This window comes from Carassius auratus, unplaced genomic scaffold, assembly GCF_003368295.1.
Source record: "Carassius auratus strain Wakin unplaced genomic scaffold, ASM336829v1 scaf_tig00025778, whole genome shotgun sequence".
Taxonomy (NCBI): domain Eukaryota; kingdom Metazoa; phylum Chordata; class Actinopteri; order Cypriniformes; family Cyprinidae; genus Carassius; species Carassius auratus.
Genome location: NW_020525456.1, coordinates 1 through 17,662, shown reverse-complemented (window position 1 = coordinate 17,662; position 17,662 = coordinate 1). Strand labels below are relative to the sequence as shown.

Here is a 17,662-nt window from a genome sequence, read left to right as displayed (position 1 = left end):
GAAAAGATTCAATATTGAAGACACCCGGTGCCACACTCTAATCAGCTAATTAACTCAAAACACCTGCAAACCCTTTAAATGGTCTTTCAGTCTAGATCTGTATGCTACACAATCATGGGGAAGACTGCTGACTTGAGAGTTGTCCAAAAGACAACCATTGACCCTGGAGAGGATTGTGAAACAAAACCCATTAAAAATGTGGTGGAGATTCACAAAGAGTGGACTGCAGCTGGAGTCAGTGCTTCAAGAACCACTACACACAGACGCATGCAAGACATGGGTTTCAGCTGTTGCATTCCTTGTGTCAATCCAATCTTGAACAACAGACAGCATCAGAAGCGTCTAAAGACAAAAAGGACTGGACTGCTGCTGAGTGGTCCAAAGTTATGTTCTTTGATGAAAGTAAATTTAGCATTTCGTTTGGAAATCAGGGTCCCAGAGTCTGGAGGAAGAGAGGAGAGGCACACAATCCATATTGCTTGAGGTCCAGTGTAAAGTTTCCACAGTCAGTGATGGTTTGGGGTGTCATGTCATCTGCTGGTGTTGGTCCACTGTGTTTTCTGAGGTCCAAGGTCAACAAAGCCGTATACCAGGAAGTTTTAGAGCACTTCATGCTTCCTGCTGCTAACCAACTTTATGGAGATGCAGATTTCATTTTCCAAAAGGACTTGGCAACCGCACACAGTGCCAAAGCTACCAGTACCTGGTTTATGGACCATGGTATCCCTGTTCTTAATTGGCCAGCAAACTCGCCTGACCTTAACCCATCTATAGAAAATATATGGGGTATTGTGAAGAGGAAGATGCGATATGTCAGACCCAAGAATGCAGAAGAGCTGAAGGCCACTATAAGAGCAACTTGGGCTCTCATAACACCTGAGCAGTGCCACAGACTGATCGACTCCATGCCATGCCGCATTGCTGCAGTAATTCAGGCAAGAGGAGCCCCAACTAAGTATTGAATGCTGTACATGTTCATACTTTTCAGTTGGACTCTCAGAGCAGTTTTGGAGACTTTTGTCATGTGTTTCTGTCCTCATTTAGTGAGACGGCAGACACTGAAATCAATGTGAGCACTGTCTGCTATGTAGTGTTTTGGGTTTGAGTACAAAGAGGTTAATGGATTAAAACGTTCTCACTTTACATGGTTGCAGTCTATCTGTGCATTCCAGGAGTATGCAGCACAGCAAAATAAGTGAAAGTGGCAACACATTGTTCATGGTAAAATGAGCATGTATCGAGACCAATTTCACAAATTGAAGTAACAAGCTTTTGGGCTACATTTAAAATGAAGGAAAAGTGCACTTTTTAAATGAGGCAACATAAGATTCACTTGTGGTGGTAGAGAAACCTTTCAAGACTCATGGGATTGTTTAAAATAAAGATTTAAATGCAAAAGAGGGCACGAGTTGACCTTGTCAGTGGTGAGTTTATTTGAAAACATTTGGCTTTAACGTAAAAAAGTAGGCTGTATGGTGTTGAAGTGTTTTGCAACTTGGTATTAAATCCAATGAATGTGGTGTTTGAGTTTAAACTAAATGTGAGACGGATTTTTTTTTTTTTTATCAAAATATGTAATATACAGCCATGGATCAGTAGCAGACTACAAATGAGTCCTATGTGAAAGCACGAGTCTTGCTTCTGCACTGTATACGTAACCCACACGGGCTGCATGTGCTCTTCAGACAGTGTGTGTAAAACTGGTGTAACCTAGTGCTCTGCGCTGATCTGTTCCTTTTTGGTCCATAGGGAGCGTCCTTTCAGAAGATGTGTCTCTGAAGCTTCCAACAAATGTGATCCCGGGATCTGCCAAATGCTCTGTTTCAGTCCTTGGTAAGGCACTTCATAAAGGGGGAATGGACCCGGAGATGTTGAGCAAATTAACTTTTGTTTTCTAAGGGTTTTTTGGTTTGTCCGTTTTTCTTACTTTTCTTAGGGGACATAATGGGTCGTGCACTAAATAATCTTGATGGCTTGCTACAGATGCCATCTGGCTGTGGAGAACAAAATATGATAACTCTTGCTCCCAATATCTACATCCTGCAGTACCTGGAAGGCACTGCGCAGCTCACCCCAACCATCCGACAGACTGCCACTGGTTACCTTCAGAGCGGTACAGATGACCAAATCCTACAAGTCCTACACCTCATTTGGTGTAATGTGAATCCTGACCAAGTTTTTTTTTTTTTACTTGGACAGGATACCAAGGACAGCTAAACTACAGGCACAGTGATGGTTCATACAGCACATTTGGCTATGATGCTTCCAATACATGGTGCGTTTCATTCCGTTCTTTTATTGTGCATTGAATTGGGACTTTTTAATGTGGCTTTTTTTTTCATGGCCAAGTTGACATCTTTAAATGTGCTGTAACTGATCTGAAGTCTGAGGCTGGCCTTAATCATCATGATGTTTCGTTTTAGGGTAGTGTTGGTGATAATGTGACCATGACGGGCTACATCGTTGCATCACTGCTTGAGCTAGGTGTCCTTGCCACGGTAAAAACATGCCTGCCAGTAGTTATACAAAGTCCTTCTGGTAATGTAGTCTAAAATTTCCTCTGCTTTCAGAATCAGGTCATCACCAATGCTCGGTCTTGCTTGAGGCTTGTCGTTAGGAACCTGGGAAACACTTACACGACTGCTCTGCTTGCCTACACCTTCAGTCTGGCTGGAGAGACCAGCACTCGAGCACAGCTTTTAACTGCCTTGAACAACGTTGCTATTTCTGAAGGTGAGGTTCACTAGTCTTTAGGTGGTGGTCGTTGTTGTTGTTGTTGTTTCAAGTTCTTTGGCATCAACTTTCTGTCCTCACTCTCTCGTCCGAAGGCAACAAGCTCCACTGGTCTCAGACGTCATCTGGTGACACTCTGGCAGTGGAGATCAGCTCGTATGTGCTGCTAGCGGTTCTCTCTGTACAGCCTCTCACGACCACTGATCTGAGCTATGCTAACCGCATTGTCAACTGGCTTGTGGCCCAGCAGAATCCTTATGGAGGCTTTTCCTCCACCCAGGTGAGACCGCACACCAAACAGGAGCACAAATGATATCGGAGGCTTTTTTTTAAATCTGGTTTTTATTTTTAGGACACTGTGGTGGCTCTTCATGCTCTGTCTCTGTTCGCCGCTAAAGTGTTCAGCCTGGAGGGCTCCAGCACTGTTACTTTACAGTCCTCTATGGCAGGAGAGGTGTTTAACTTGAGTTGTGTATCAGGAGAAGCGGCTGAAGAATGTTCCTGGCAGATATAGTGTTCAAGCCAAGGGCTCCAACTGTGTGTCTGTGCAGGTCGTAAACTTCATCTGCTTGACTTCTACCTCTATGCTTGTCCCAGTTATTGTCACTTGTGGGTTTATTTCTCTATTTTAATGTACAGTACTACACCAGGTTGCGTGTTTCTACAACATCTCAACACCCATTACAGTTTCCAGAACACTTGGTGTTGAAGTGAAGGTGGCAAGAGACTGCAGAGTGCGTGGAGCTGATCTCATGCTGAACATTACTGTGACGTAAGAACCACTTTGTGTCCTGTTTGACCCTTAACTCTTTACACAGCTGAGCCAAGACTCCACTGTGCTTACTCAATTCTGTAACCGTGTCACATAAAAGCCAGTCTGAATGTAGTTCTCTCCCACCTCTGCCCCCAATGTTAATTCATATGATTTTTCTTTTGTTTTTTGCTTTTTTAATCCCACCTCTGAGCAGCATGAAGCCATTTTTTTAGTTGCACCCAATTGCTAAGTTAACTTTTCTCTTAGGTAGTACAATGGTGCAACATCGAACTTGTGGAGGCTGTTGTGTTTATACTTTACAGACAGACCCGAACACAGTCATCCTTTAGCCGTGTCAACCATCTTTATTTCCTCACCTTTTACCTTTTCCTGGACACACCTCTTTAAAGCACCCATGCATAACAACAGATCTCTACCCTAAAGAGAGAAAATATATATATATATATATATATATAAGAAATGAAATTGCTTTGATATTGCATAGTGAGTCTAATCAACAGTAACAACAATATTCAAATGCGATAACTTTGAATCACTATTAACTGATTTTACTACCTATTCCCTTTTTTACCATAGAAACTAAAGTCCCTTGCAACTCAACACTTCACATAACTTCAATCAGTCTTTCAGGAGGTTTAACGTTTCTTTTTGGTATTTGTTGTGTGAGCCACTGAAATGAGCCAATTAGAGCAGAGCACAACATTATCACTGTTTGACTTCCGGTGGAGAGAACGCTGACATGTTTGGTTGCCGCTTCTCCACTCTGCAATTTTAATTGTTTTTTTATTTTTCATTGTTTATTTATTTATTATTATGTTATTGTTGGATTCCTTCCTTTGGTTGTGCTACCACATTCCTGACTGGGATCGGACACACTCACGCTGTGCCTGGATTTTTCACTCCTGTGTGCTCACCCTGCTCGTGTAACCGTGCTTCAGAAGATCTGTTTTATTACAACGCTTTTGGATTTACTCTGACATTTTAGACTGGATCAAACGGTGTCCTGTGTAGCAGTCTCTGATTTTAGGTTCATCACAACATCTTTGTCCTTATTTTGACATTGCTATGTGGATCTGTCTGCTACCTGCTGTCATCTGTATTTTGCCAGTGACTGGGCTCTGTGGAGAGCGGATCCTCGAACACCCGGACCACACTATGATAAGGTACTCTCTGCCTGAACTGCTTTCACAGAAACACCAGTTGGTGCTCAATATACGTGTTCGTGAAACTTTACGATCACTTCACCTTCTACGTCACCTTCTTCTAAATATGTTCATAGGGGCTCACAGCGGAATTTTAACATCACAGGGACTGACATTAAGGTCTTATGTTCCCGTCTCGCATGTACTGATATTAAACAAAACATTTGCCCTGCGAACTTATGTTATCCACAACAAGTGTCTACAACATACTCTGATAAAGTACGCCCTGATTCCATCAGGTTTGCCCATCTCAATGTACGCTCTTTAAACAAAAAGTCTGATTTACTCTATGACATCATCTTGGACAAAAAACTTGATGTCTTCTGTATTTCTGAAACTTGGCACCAACAGAATGACTTTTTAAATCTTAATTTATGTACTCCACCGGGATATAGATAGATTGACAAATCCAGAGCAACTGGAAAAGGCGGTGGCCTTGCTGTTGTGTACAGTTCTGATGTCTCTGTAACTGAAATTGTTGTTCCTTCTGTTTTATCGTTTGAGAGTATTGTTTTTAAAATTGGCGGTGCTTCTCTTGTTCTGATCTTGTTCTTCTATCGGCCACCGAAGAGTAACCCTCTGTTCTTTGATGAACTCACAGAGCTAATTGCATTTGTGAATCCCCTTTGTCCATCTATGATTCTTATTGGAGTTATTAACATTCATGTTGACAATCCTAGTTGTAATCATACTGCTAATTTGATGGAGATTCTAGACTGTTTTAACCTGATACAGCATGTCAAATTTCCAACTCATAGAAAAGGTCATACACTGGATTTAGTAAGTACAGCTGGTGCTGATATAAATCAGCTTGAAGGTAAAGATTTGTGTATTAGTGACCATAAGCTCTTGAGTTTTAACTTATCTGTTTCTCTGCAAAAACTACAAAAGAGGGTTATTAGTTTAGGAATCTTAAAAATATAAATCTTAATCAATTTTCATGTATGATAAATAACAGTTCTGCAGGAAATACTGTTGATCATTATAATTCAATTTTATCATCAACTCTAGATGTGCTGGCCCCCAAGAACAAACGTGTCGTTTCATTTTTGAAATCATCACCCTGGTTTACTACAGAGCTCAGGGCTATTAAAGCAAAAAATAGGCAGTTGGAATGACAATTAAAAAAAATCAGGGCTCACTGTCCATAAACTTACATTACTTTACTTGTGCCTCTCTCAGTGCACCTCCGGAGATTCAGCCTTTAAATTGTGAGTCTACTTGGTTCTCTAGTTTTAAAACGGTCACCATTGATTACATTTCCAAATTAGTTATGACTCTACTGTAATTATTAGTTCCTCTACCTGTACCTTGGATCCTATTCCAACTCATGTTCTCAAAGAGTGTCTGCCAGCTATCAGTCCTCTCATTTTGAACATTGTTAATACTTCTATTACCACTGGACTTGTTCCTCAAGCCCTTAAGGTTGCCTCCATCACACCAGTTCTGTGGGTGTGATGTGTCTGATCTGTCTAATTACAGGCCAATATCTTATCTTCCTTTTTTGGGGAAGGTTTTGGAACGTGTTGTTGTGTCACAACTTCATTCACACTTGTCCAGTGTTGGACAGTGTTGGAGTGGTTTAAATCTTACCTGACTGATCGTACCCAGTTTGTTATTTTAGAAAATAATAAATCTAATGTTGGACAGGTGTGTCATGGTGTTCCTCAGGGGTCTGTCCTTGGCCCGATACTTTTTAATATTTACATGCTTCCTTTAGGGCAGATTATCAGAAAGTATGGTCTCGGGTACCACTTCTATGCTGATGATACACAGATTTATATTAGCACAAAAACTATCACAGGTGTATCAGAAACCCTTTCTGACTGTCTCCAGGAAATAAAATTATGGATGTACCAAAATTTTCTTAAATTAAATGGTACAAAGTCCGAGGTTCTTTTAGTTGGTACCCCTGCAGCTACCTGTAATGGTAAAAAATGTAATTTGGAGATTGAAAACAATGTACTGTCTGCATCACCACAAGTACGCAACCTTGGAGTAATTTTTGATTCTCACTTGACACTTGAAGCACATATTTCAAGAGCATTTCAAAATCTGCATTTTTCCATCTAAGGAATATTGCTAGGATCAGGTCCTTTCTTTCATTACCTGATGCAGAAAGGCTTGTCCATGCACTTGTGACCTCTAGGCTTGATTATTGTAATGCCCTTTATCTTGGGCTACCAGCAAAATCTATTAAGCGCCTGCAACATATACAGAATTCAGCTGCTTGTGTTCTTACACATACTCCTTTTCGTCAGCATATCTCTGGGGTGCTTAGGAACCTGCATTGGTTCCCGGTCCATGACTGTATTGATTTTAAAACTCTTATCTTAACGTATAAAGCTGTACGTGGAATTGCACCATCATATATATGTGATTTAATAACATTATATATGCCCTCTCGATCTCTCCGTTCTGCCAACTCTCTTCTACTTAAACAGCCTTCTTGCAGACTGAAAATGATGGGTGAAAGAGCCTTCTCTGTGTCCGCCCCCAGGTTGTGGAATGCACCAACACTATCAAGTTTCAAGAAACCGTTTAAAAACCCATCTTTTTAAGATGTCTGTGTCCTAATTGGTGACACTCGATGTATATTCCATTATACTTCTTGTTGTTTACTTTTTATTTTTTAATGTATTTTTAATGTATTTACTTTTGTACTGTACTTGTAGCGCTTTGGGTATAAGAAAAGCGCATTATAAATAAAATGTATTATTATTGTTCCTTCATTGTCTCTGGTACTGTCTCTGCAACCTGTCCATTCTCTGTAATCGACTCGGAGCTTTGCTTAGGACATAAATCAATTCTGTTCCGTCGCAGTGTTGTTCCACCATCCGTCAAAATCTCATAAGACCTTGGAGCCACTTGTTTTTCCACTTTGCCCTTTTGAGACCACATACCTGTATTGTGGTTCCTTATTTTGACGGTGTCTCCCGGTTTCAGGGCTGTCAGTGGTTTCGCTTTTCTATCATACAACCTCTTTTGTTTTTTGTTTGTTTTTTTTGTTTCAGTTTAAAGCTTTTCACTTGACTAGTGTGTGGAGTGTCCAGAAGATCCTCTCTAATGGGCAAATTTGTTCGAATTCTTCTACCCATGAGCATCTGTGCTGGGGACAACCCATTCTCCAGTGGTGCACTTCTGTAAATCATGAGACTTCTACGAAAGTCTTCATTACCAGCTTGTGCCTTGCGCATGAGTCCTTTCACTATTTTCAGGGCATTCTCTGCCAGTCCATTTGATCTGGGGTAATTTGGACTGAATGTATCATGGCGAAAACCCCATTCCTCTGAAAACTTCTTAAATTCACTACAAAACTGAGGTCCGTTGTCTGTAAAGACTACACAGGGGACACCATGGCAAGCAAACGTGGACTTCATGAAGGCAATGACTGCTTTGCTAGCAGTGGAGTGCAGTGTGGCCACCTCTGGATAATAAGAGTATTAATCTGTTACTACAATGTGACTCTTCCCATCACAGTCAAATAAATCTGCTCCAACCTTGTAGTAAGGCCTACTTGTTACAAGATGTGGAAGAAGAGGCTCTGCCTGCTGTCTGGGCCTGAAGGTTAAACAAAGCTTGCATGCAGCTGTCAACTGCGAAATGTCCATATTAATCCTGGGCCAGTACATCACTTCCCTAGCTCTCCTTTTGCACTTTTCTTCTCCGAGGTGCCCATCATGTATTTTTTTTAGCATTTCTTTCCTTAGGCTTGCTGGGATGACAAATTTACAGCCTTTGAAGATTATTCCATTTACAACCGTAAGCTCTGATCTGCAGGCCCAGTAATCCCTAATTCTAACAAGACAGTCTTTTTTTCTTCTGGCCATCCTCCCTGAATAGCCACCTTCATTTCTTTCATTGTTTCATCTTTCTCCGTCTCCTGTTTGATCTGGTCAGTCCTGTCTGCAGACACTGGGAGCGAGGCTACAATCATGTCCACGTAAGCTTTGATTTCTGTAGCACAGGTTTCTGTTTCCTCTTGACTATCTACGGCACGAGACAGTGTGTCCGCTGCAAACATGTACTTGCCCAGTGTGTAAATCAAATTTGCATCATATTTTTGTAGCCTGATGACCATTCTCTGTATTCTTATGGGACAATCATTCAGCAACTTGGCCATAATGGGAACCAGTGGTTTATGGTCAGTCTCTACAGTGAATGCTTGTCCATATACAAATTGATGGAACCTCTCACATGCATATGTAATGGCTAGCAATTCTTTCTCTATTTGCACGTATCTTGTTTCTGTAGCAGATAGCGCTCTGGACGCATAGGCCACTGACTGCCATACATCATCATACTGCTGGAGTAACACAGCTCCCACACCGTACTGTGATGCATCGGCTGAAATTCTTATGCGTCTTTCTGGATCATAGAACTTTAGCACAGGTTCTGCTATCAGAATTTATTTCAAGGTTTTCCAGCAGGTTTCTTGTTCATGTGACCACATCCATTTGTTTTTTTGTTCCAGTAGACTACGAAGTGGCACAGACTGTGCAGAAAGCTGTGGTATGAATTTTGCCAGGTATGTAACCATGCCAAGAAAGCGTCTAACATCATCTTTGTTCTGTGGTCTCTCCATGTTTTCAATTGCAGTTGTTTTCTTAGAGTCAGGCTTTATGCGCTCCTCCAAGATGACATCTAGAAAGGTTAGTGATTTCATTCCAAATTCACATTTCTCTTTGTTGAGCTTCAGATTGACTTTACGTGTCACTTCAAGTACCTCTAGAAGTGTGGTGTCATGCTCCTCTTTGGTTGCGCCATAGACTATGATGTCGTCCATCATTGTTTCCACACCTTTTATGTGCTCGTAGATCATTCTAATGGGTTTTTGATATACCTCTGGAGCTGAGAGTATGCCGTATGGTAACCTCAGGAACCTGTATCTGCCTTCAGGGGTGTTAAAAGTGCAGAGTCTTGATGACACCTCGTCCAGCTTCACCTGCCAGAATCCTGTAGAAGCGTCCAACTTGCTGAACCATTTTGCCCCTGCAAATTGTGACATGATTTCCTCTCGAGTGGGTAACTTAAAGTGCTCTCTCTTGATGGCCTTATTTAGATCTCTTGGATCCAGAGAGATTTGGAGCTGGCCGTTTTTCTTTTCCACTATATGTAACGAGCTCTGTGCAGACGCAACGCTCCTGGAACGCAACTGGAACGTAAACACTGGAGACGGAGTATGTGAGAAACAGGCGTCAGGTTGTTTGCACCTTCTGCAATGTGGAATTAGTTTACAGCTTTTTCAAGCACTTTGTGATACATTTTGGAAACAGGAGATGAGCCCCTTTTCTAATGCACCATCTAGCTTGATAAACCCCTTCTCAAAGACTTACTGTTTGTCAATTTTATTTGGGTAACACACATATTCTGAATGCAGTCGGCAGAATTTGAATGAGCCAATTTAATCTAGATTAATCTAGATTAATTTCATGATCACAGTGATAGATTAAAAAAAATAATCTATGTCCACCACTAGTTTTTTTTAAACGCGAAACATGAACACGTTATATTGCACACTGTAAAGACAATCAAAGCTTCAAAAAAAGCGTGAAAAACGGGACCTTTCAATCAAGTGTGCAAAATAAATTTGGTCCAATACATTTCTATAGTCTGATTCAGTAAATGCCTCATTCAACCGCTCCAAGCATAGAGACACACCTGCCATCTTAACAACAGTCAACTTAGTCATTTACTAAAAGATGCTACAGTTCTGCGCAACAGTTTATTGTAAAAACGGCAGGGATTTAAATTCTTGATTAAAAAAGAGAAACCTTTCACAGGTGACAATGCCAGTTGAATATTCCTTGTGGTGAATGACCTCAAGTGGACCTTTCCAATATTGTGGATGGCTTGTGTATAGTAGCCCATAGATTTACTAATGAGATGTAAAGTGTTCCCTTCTCTTTGGAGTATTACAAGCTGTGCGTGAATAGATAAGATCCCTAAAGTTGCAAATATTAGTCTCAAACCCAAAGAGATATTCTCAAAAGTTAATACTCGTCCATGTCCTCCTAAACGCCTCTTTTGAACATGCCCCACATGTCTATGTAATGATGTGAGAAGGTTTGCATAACGGTGCCTAAACATTCACACAAAGAAGGCACAACATTAATGGTTGCTGCCACCATGTTGTGTAGGTGCAGTTTCATTGCGAAAGCGAAAATACTTAGTTTGGCCTTCCAAAAGAGGGCATAACTAGAAATCAGTGGTTAAGCTGTTTTTACAACACTGTTCCAGAACAGTTCAACCCAAATATTCAGATGTGTGCAGTACATTTTATAGAGGACAATTTCCTGATCCTAAAAGATTAGACCACATACCGACTGTTCTGACTCACAGACTGTAAGTACTTCTAAATATTTAAAGGATTTGCCACTGATGTTTCAAACATGAGTTTTGAGCAGTGTAGAGTAGCACATGTTGTTTGTCATTTCTCTGATGACAAATGCAGACATAGCTTTGTTTACATGGCACGATGCAACGTAACACATAAAAAGAAAGTCATTATAATCAGTAATTATGTCCCCACTGGATGCAATAAATGCCTAATTTATAATGGCTTTTAATGTTTTTGTCCTGTCGCTGTGGCCGGGACAAAGCATTATAGTATGCCAAGGGTGTAACATTTCTGTCATAAACTTGAGGTACTCAGCCAATCACAACACACTTGATGCATGTAGCTGGCCTATCAAAGCACACCTTGCTTTTCAGAACGGTTTCAGAAAGGCGGGGCATAGGGGAGCAACAATATTGTATAGTATGTGGAAAAATATTATTATTGTTTTTTTTTGTTTTTTTTTTTACTTTAAACTGCATAAACATTTAATTACACCAAATACACATACTAATGTTATTTTCTGCAATATCATAACCCCTTTGATAGAAAAATAGACTATTGGAATTTTGGAATTAGTGGAATTACTAGGAACTGTATCAGTGCATCCTCTTGTTGACACTTGGATCATCACATTTACAGATACAGCAGTACAGACAGGATTGAGTAAGGATACATGCTAAATTGTCTTTTAATTGATTATGTTTGCCTCTCAGTTAATCATAAATAACAGCCTCCACAAGCTTTCATGGTCGTGGTTGCTAGGCACCAAGCAATCAAATCCCCCCTCAATCTGAGCTTTTCTCTTTAATGTTGTTGAATAGACACAACCTTTGTAACAATACAAAGTTTTTGTTGTTTTAATAAAGAAAGTAAAAATTTGGATTTGGAGTTATTTGGAATTGTATTTTGCTTTTGCAAAAAGCTGGTTTTAATAATATAGCGTTAACTTATTTATATAATTTGACTTAATATTACCAGGAAACTAGATGGTAAAATAAACCATACATGTGAATTGTCATTCTGTTTATTTGTACTTACATGAAAGTTCAGATGAAATGCAAATATCAAAAATCAAAATTACAACAATTGTGGTTACCAGGTATAACCATTACCGTGCAGTCCTATAACGAGTAACACCTCACATACCCCTTTTCCACCAAGGCAGTTTTGTGCTGGCTCGGACCAAGAGCCTAGTTCATGTTCCATGTCTTTCGAGACACAATGCACCAGCTTTAAACCATTTTTGAAATAGCGACACTAACACGTAAAATTTGTGTATGCTGATGTACATTTACAAAGCCATTAACATCAATAGCAATGCAATGCCCACCATTGCTCATTGTTCGTTTCGTCTTGTTCATTCTGCATTGACACTGCACGGACAGGTCAGTGTGCAGCGGAGTGTTTGGAAAGTAGACGACTATGCTTTAGCTGTGATTTGGTGTCATGCGGGAGGCATGTTGAACACCTGAAACTATGAAACAACAGTGTTGGGATGTCACACGTCTCTAAAATTGTTGAACTAAATGCACTACTGTTGTGGTCTGTTATGGTCACAAAAGTCAAAATGTTTAATGTAACAGCAACATCATAACTCAAATCCTAAAGTTAAACCTGTGTGGTACCCATCAAGCAGTAAATCTTTACGGTCTGAGTACACCACCCCTGATGATGGGCAGAGGACCCAACAAGTCTTCCCTTAATGTAGTGTAGCTAACTCGATTTCCCCACAAAGGGACAGTTGAAAAAGAGGCAGATATATAAATGTATTTCAAGTTTATTACAATTTAGTACAAAAAGTGGAAAAAAAAATTAAAATGGAATCTTATACTGCTATTCAATTGGTGGATTCTCCTCAGTCTAGGAAGGTCGGATCAGCCAATGAGAAACCCCTGCTCAGGAGGACCCTGGTGAGACAAAAAGAAACCAGAGGAGACCGCAACCTAGCTCCAGAAGCAGCATGCAACACAGCAAGCACCACACATTCAAGATCTTCAGACACCACGACAAAAATCTCACACCGTGTTATGCTTATAAATAAACCCCAAACCAATGTCTGTAACAATGTGGTCCCTTGGCAAGAAGGGGCAAAGCATCCGTGTGGATCCGGCCTTGTACAGGGATAGCCCAAGCGGAAGACATAATTAGAGAGGAGAACCACCAACATTGATGGCACCAGAAGTTAAGGAACAATGCTACTACAAGTAGTGCACATGGGTGTTAGGCCCAGAAGCAAAAGTCACATCACACAATCAAACAAACCATAAAAGAAAAGAAAAAAAGAAGTGACTAGCCTGGTCCCTTTTTGGAACAAATCTTGTTAGTTGCCAGCCTCATTAAACAGCATAGTCAACTCAAACATGGCTAGAAAATATAGGCCTACTTTTCAGTATGCTCAACTGTCCCACAGCTCATTGACATAAGACAAAAGGTGAACATTCCGTTGCTACAGACAGACAAAAGTATTTTAAAAACATGTTCCAATGCAGATATAAAAACACTCAATGACAAATGTGCATATTAAGGCATTTACCGATGCAGCCCAGCAGCTGAAGTCACAATGGGATCACAAATTTTAAAACTCCATGCAGAAGCCCGTGTCCTCCATGAAGAGTAGACACGTACTTCTAGAAATTACCCTGATAAAACAAAGTATTAAAATGGCAGTGATTGCTCGTACTCTACCATGACCCCCAACACGCACCGTGTCCAGCACCAACACAAAGAGAATCTGCCTTGCAACCAAACAGACACTTACTTCCTAATTGGTCATGTGACTTTTCAGAACATGTGATCCTGGGTGTTGTGTGAACGTCATGCAGCTATCTTGTGTGCCTGCCTGTGTAGATCCCCACACCTGAAGCAAGTCCAACAGGAAAACTTAACCAATTGCTCAACCACCACCAGTGTGCAGCATCCACCTGGATGTGATCGCAGCCATAGGTGGAGTGGAGGGAGAGCCAATTCAATGAATGGGGTTTGAGAAGCCATGATTGGCAAGAGTCAATGGAGGGAATTTGGCCAGGACGTCAGGGATACACCCCTACTCTTTACATGTGATTTTTAAATGAAGTTTACAAAAGAAAACCTTACAATTGTTACCAATTCCAGTCAATCGCACCCCAATATGCACATTTCACATGCATCACATGTTTGTTCTATTCAAAGTGGCATAACTGTATGAGACAAAATATCACTTCACCAAGTTCTGTCTGTGTGAAGAGACCCTGCAGCAAATCGGTGAAGTGTTCCCAAGTGACGTAAACTTCAAATGACTCCTTGCTAGGGCAGTAGTGAGAATTGAACACCACAGGAATCATAGGGACCAAACAGTCCATGCAACTAGCTCAGATCTAACAAGGTGACCTCTGAATCAGGTGTTAACTAAAGCCTTCCAAAACATGCAGGGGACCACTGCCTTAGTCTGATCACGGAAGCTGGTCTGAGACAGGATGTTGTATTTAACAGGTCACTAGAGAAAGGGTCTAGGGCCACAACACTGAAAAAGCTTCCACATTAGCCAGTTTGCTTTTTAAAGGTTACCAGCTGTAAACAAACCCTGGTTTATGCAAATTAGTCAGCTTTGTATGAAAGAAAGTGACAAGGACTGGATTAAGAGAGGAGTTTTATTTCATACATCCTATAGCCAGAAATTAAGCACAAATCACAGACAGGGAGGCACGTATGTGGTCTCAAATGAGTCACCTGAAAGTGAAAACAGCAAGTCAGCTTGACAGGCATGTTCAACCAGGAATTCAGCCAAAAAGCATAAACCATTGAACACCTACTTGGCTTATAGTAGTCATACACCTCAACGACTGCTGGCTTGAGATCCTGCACTGCAAGACTCTGTTTCAGTTGTAGCCTGTAGGTCATGGGGACACCCTTAGCAACCTGCGAGACAGGAGGGATGGAGAAGCACATAAGCACACATGAAGGGGAAGATGGAGAAGCTACCCTCTGCACATCTCACCCCTTTCAGATACACCAGCACATGGTCATCTCCAGCATCAACCCGCTGCACTAGTGGAGCAAATGAATCTGGTGGGGATCCAAGCTGAGAAAGAAAGTCCATTAACTGTAGCAGCTTCAAACATCTTGGGATGTTACAAGTCATCTTAAAACATACGAACCAGTGATTGTATCTGCTGTGAAACCTGACAGGAGTTTAATGTCCACAATAACCATGTTCGTAGTTGGTTTTGCACCATTGTATCTGAAGGAGTGAAGAATTTGATATAAAAAATAAAGTCAAGCACTGCAATTTGGCACATCGAGAAAAGAACAGCTCAAGGTTTCTCAGAGTTGGCACAAGTTGCATTTGTGCAGCTATTCCAACCGTATACTTTATTAGGGGCTAAAGGGGATAACTACATTTGGACTGGCTTTGTGAAGTGGTCAGACAATTTAAGTGGTTCTTACGTCACAGTGATGTTCAGCAGGAGATCAGATCCACGCACTCTGCAGTCTCTTGCCACCTTCACTTCAACACTAAGTGTACTGGAAACTCGAATGGGTGTTGGGACGTTGTAGAAACATGCAACCTGGGGATAATAAAAACCCACCCACACTAATAAACACCTACACTATGACCGAACAGGGACAAGCATAGAAGTTAAGCATGTGAAGTTTACAACCTGCACAGACACACAGGTGGAGCCCTTGGCTTGAACACTATATCTGCCAGGAATGTTCTTCAGCCGCTTCTCCTGATACAACAGCCGGTTGTCTCGATTCACATCAAAGTTATACACCTCTCCTGCCACAGAGGACTGTAAAGTAACAGCGCTGGAGGCCCTCCAGGCTGAACACTTTAGTGGCGAACAGAGACAGAGCATGAAGAGCCACCACAGTGTCCTAAAAATAAACAGGAATTTAAAAAAAAAAAAAACCCTCAGACATCATTTGGTGCTCCTGTTTGGTGTACGGTCTCACCTGGGTGGAGGGAAAACCCTCCATAAGGGGTCTGCTGGGGCACAAGCCAGTTGACAATGCGGTTAGCATAGCTCAGATCAGTGGTCGTGAGAGGCTGTACAGAGAGAACCGCTAGCAGCACATACGAGCTGATCTCCACCGCCAGAGTGTCACCAGATGACCGTCTGAGACCAGTGGAGCTTGTTGCCTTAGGACAAGAGAGGACAGAAAGTTGATGCAAAGAACCTGAACATCAAGAAGACTAGTGAACCTCACCTTCAGAAATGGCAAGTGTTCTTCAAGGCAGTTAAAAGCAGAGCGCGAGTGCTGGTTTCCCCCAGCCAGACTGAAGGTGTAGGCGAGCAGAGCAAGTCGTGTAAGTGTTTCCAGCTTCCAACAACAGGCCTCAAGCAAGACAGAGCCATTGGTGATGACCGGATCCTGAAAGCAAAAGCAGAAAGGGTCACTACACCAGTGGTTCCAAACAAAGTCTCTGGAGGCCATTTAAGACAGGGAAAACATGCAATGTTGAGGGGTCTCCAGGAATTACTGGACTACACAACTGGAAGGTCAGAAGCTGGCAGACATGTTTTAACCCGTGACAAGGACGCCATTTCAAGGAGTGATGCAACAACGTAGCCAGTCATGGTCACATTTATCACCGAACACCACCCTAAAACGGAGCAGCATGACGCTTAGGTCCGACGTAGACTTCAGATCAGTTACAACACATTTAAAGGAAACATTGCACCTTCATGTCAATTGTGGTACAGAGTTCCCTCTTGCCATGAAACAGCCATCTGAACCCTGCTTGCTGATCAACCAATCCTGTGCACTCTGGAGGACACTGGGATCAATGAAGATGAAACGCCTTGCTAGGCCGAAAGACCTCATGACGAAGGTGGTCAACCTGGCCAGGAAGAGTTGCATTACAACCCTATTCAATGATGCACAAAAGAAAAAGATTGAAACGCACCATGTATTGGATGCATCGTAGCCAAATGTGCTGTATGAACCATCACTGTGCCTGTAGTTTAGCTGTCCTTGGTATCCTGTTCAAGTCAAAAAAAAAAAAAAAAAAAAAAACCTTGGTCAGGATTCACATTACACAAATGAACTCTGGATGAGGACTTGTAGGATTCGGTCATCTGTACCGCTCTGAAGTAACCAGTGGCAGTCTGTCGGATGGTTGGGGTGAGCTGCGCAGTGCCTTCCAGGTACTGCAGGATGTAGATATTGGGAGCAAGAGTTATCATATTTTGTTCTCCACAGCCAGATGGCATCTGTAGCAAGCCATCAAGATTATTTAGCGCACGACCCATTATGTCCCCTAAGAAAAAGGAAAACAATGCTGCCTGAAACCAGTCATTTTGCTGAAATTTTCTGATTCATTAAAGGGGAAAAAAAAAAAAAAGTTTACCAAGGACTGAAACAGAGCATTTGGCAGATCCCAGAACCACATTTTGCTGGAAATGTCAGAGACACATCTTCTGAAAGGACACTCCCTGTGGACAAAACCAAACAGATCAGCAGAGAGCCCTTACAGTTTGCTGGTAGAGCAAGAATGCATTTAAGAAAGTCACTGAGTGCAAACAAACCTTTGGACAAAATAACCAACTCTGGGTGAAGATCCTTTCAACTCCTTCAGGCTATAAAGGCGCAGAAGTGCACCAAATCAGTAAAACTGCATGAGCTCCA

The 17,662-nt window shown here is 41.6% G+C and overlaps 3 protein-coding genes and 2 long non-coding RNA genes across 5 annotated transcripts; 2 read left to right on the top strand and 3 right to left on the bottom strand.

The window, feature by feature from the left end:
• Positions 1–1,390: 1,390 nt before the first annotated feature.
• Positions 1,391–2,309, top strand: LOC113078461 (alpha-2-macroglobulin-like). Its single transcript, XM_026250775.1, has 4 exons — positions 1,391–1,424; positions 1,750–1,833; positions 1,937–2,113; positions 2,200–2,309. Exons 1-4 carry the CDS (start codon positions 1,391–1,393, stop codon positions 2,307–2,309), a joined length of 405 nt encoding a protein of 134 aa, XP_026106560.1.
• A 138-nt stretch (positions 2,310–2,447) lies between these two features.
• Positions 2,448–3,509, top strand: LOC113078460 (alpha-2-macroglobulin-like). Its single transcript, XM_026250774.1, has 6 exons — positions 2,448–2,498; positions 2,571–2,733; positions 2,829–3,013; positions 3,086–3,187; positions 3,285–3,342; positions 3,421–3,509. Exons 1-6 carry the CDS (start codon positions 2,448–2,450, stop codon positions 3,507–3,509), a joined length of 648 nt encoding a protein of 215 aa, XP_026106559.1.
• An 11,149-nt stretch (positions 3,510–14,658) lies between these two features.
• Positions 14,659–16,611, bottom strand: LOC113078456 (alpha-2-macroglobulin-like protein 1). The gene is made up of 9 exons (XM_026250771.1): positions 16,561–16,611; positions 16,241–16,405; positions 15,986–16,172; positions 15,688–15,854; positions 15,473–15,594; positions 15,176–15,266; positions 15,024–15,107; positions 14,839–14,944; positions 14,659–14,755 (listed from the first exon to the last, which is right to left on the bottom strand). Exons 1-9 carry the CDS (start codon positions 16,609–16,611, stop codon positions 14,715–14,717), a joined length of 1,014 nt encoding a protein of 337 aa, XP_026106556.1. The 3' UTR covers positions 14,659–14,714.
• Positions 16,612–16,756: 145 nt separating this feature from the next.
• LOC113078458 (uncharacterized) lies at positions 16,757–17,133 on the bottom strand. Its single transcript, XR_003281519.1, has 3 exons — positions 17,119–17,133; positions 16,941–17,016; positions 16,757–16,874 (listed from the first exon to the last, which is right to left on the bottom strand). It is a non-coding gene; the product is annotated as an uncharacterized LOC113078458 (long non-coding RNA).
• A 93-nt stretch (positions 17,134–17,226) lies between these two features.
• LOC113078459 (uncharacterized) lies at positions 17,227–17,429 on the bottom strand. The gene is made up of 2 exons (XR_003281520.1): positions 17,385–17,429; positions 17,227–17,294 (listed from the first exon to the last, which is right to left on the bottom strand). It is a non-coding gene; the product is annotated as an uncharacterized LOC113078459 (long non-coding RNA).
• Between the last annotated feature and the right edge of the window lie 233 nt (positions 17,430–17,662).

Excerpts from the sequence above, each read along its gene's own strand:
- LOC113078461 (XM_026250775.1), top strand. The coding sequence starts at position 1,391 with ATGCAAAAGAGGGCACGAGTTGACCTTGTCAGTG. Across the intron at positions 1,425-1,749 it reads ACGAGTTGACCTTGTCAGTG|GGAGCGTCCTTTCAGAAGAT; the intron begins GTGAGTTTATTT and ends TTTGGTCCATAG. Across the intron at positions 2,114-2,199 it reads CACTGGTTACCTTCAGAGCG|GATACCAAGGACAGCTAAAC; the intron begins GTACAGATGACC and ends TTACTTGGACAG.
- LOC113078460 (XM_026250774.1), top strand. The coding sequence starts at position 2,448 with ATGACGGGCTACATCGTTGCATCACTGCTTGAGCTAGGTGTCCTTGCC. Across the intron at positions 2,499-2,570 it reads AGCTAGGTGTCCTTGCCACG|AATCAGGTCATCACCAATGC; the intron begins GTAAAAACATGC and ends CTCTGCTTTCAG. Across the intron at positions 3,188-3,284 it reads AGTCCTCTATGGCAGGAGAG|GTCGTAAACTTCATCTGCTT; the intron begins GTGTTTAACTTG and ends GTGTCTGTGCAG.
- LOC113078456 (XM_026250771.1), bottom strand. The coding sequence starts at position 16,611 with ATGACTGGCTACGTTGTTGCATCACTCCTTGAAATGGCGTCCTTGTCA. Across the intron at positions 15,108-15,175 it reads ATACAATCACTGGTTCGTAT|CTTGGATCCCCACCAGATTC; the intron begins GTTTTAAGATGA and ends TTTCTTTCTCAG. Across the intron at positions 14,945-15,023 it reads TGCTGGTGTATCTGAAAGGG|GTTGCTAAGGGTGTCCCCAT; the intron begins GTGAGATGTGCA and ends CCTGTCTCGCAG.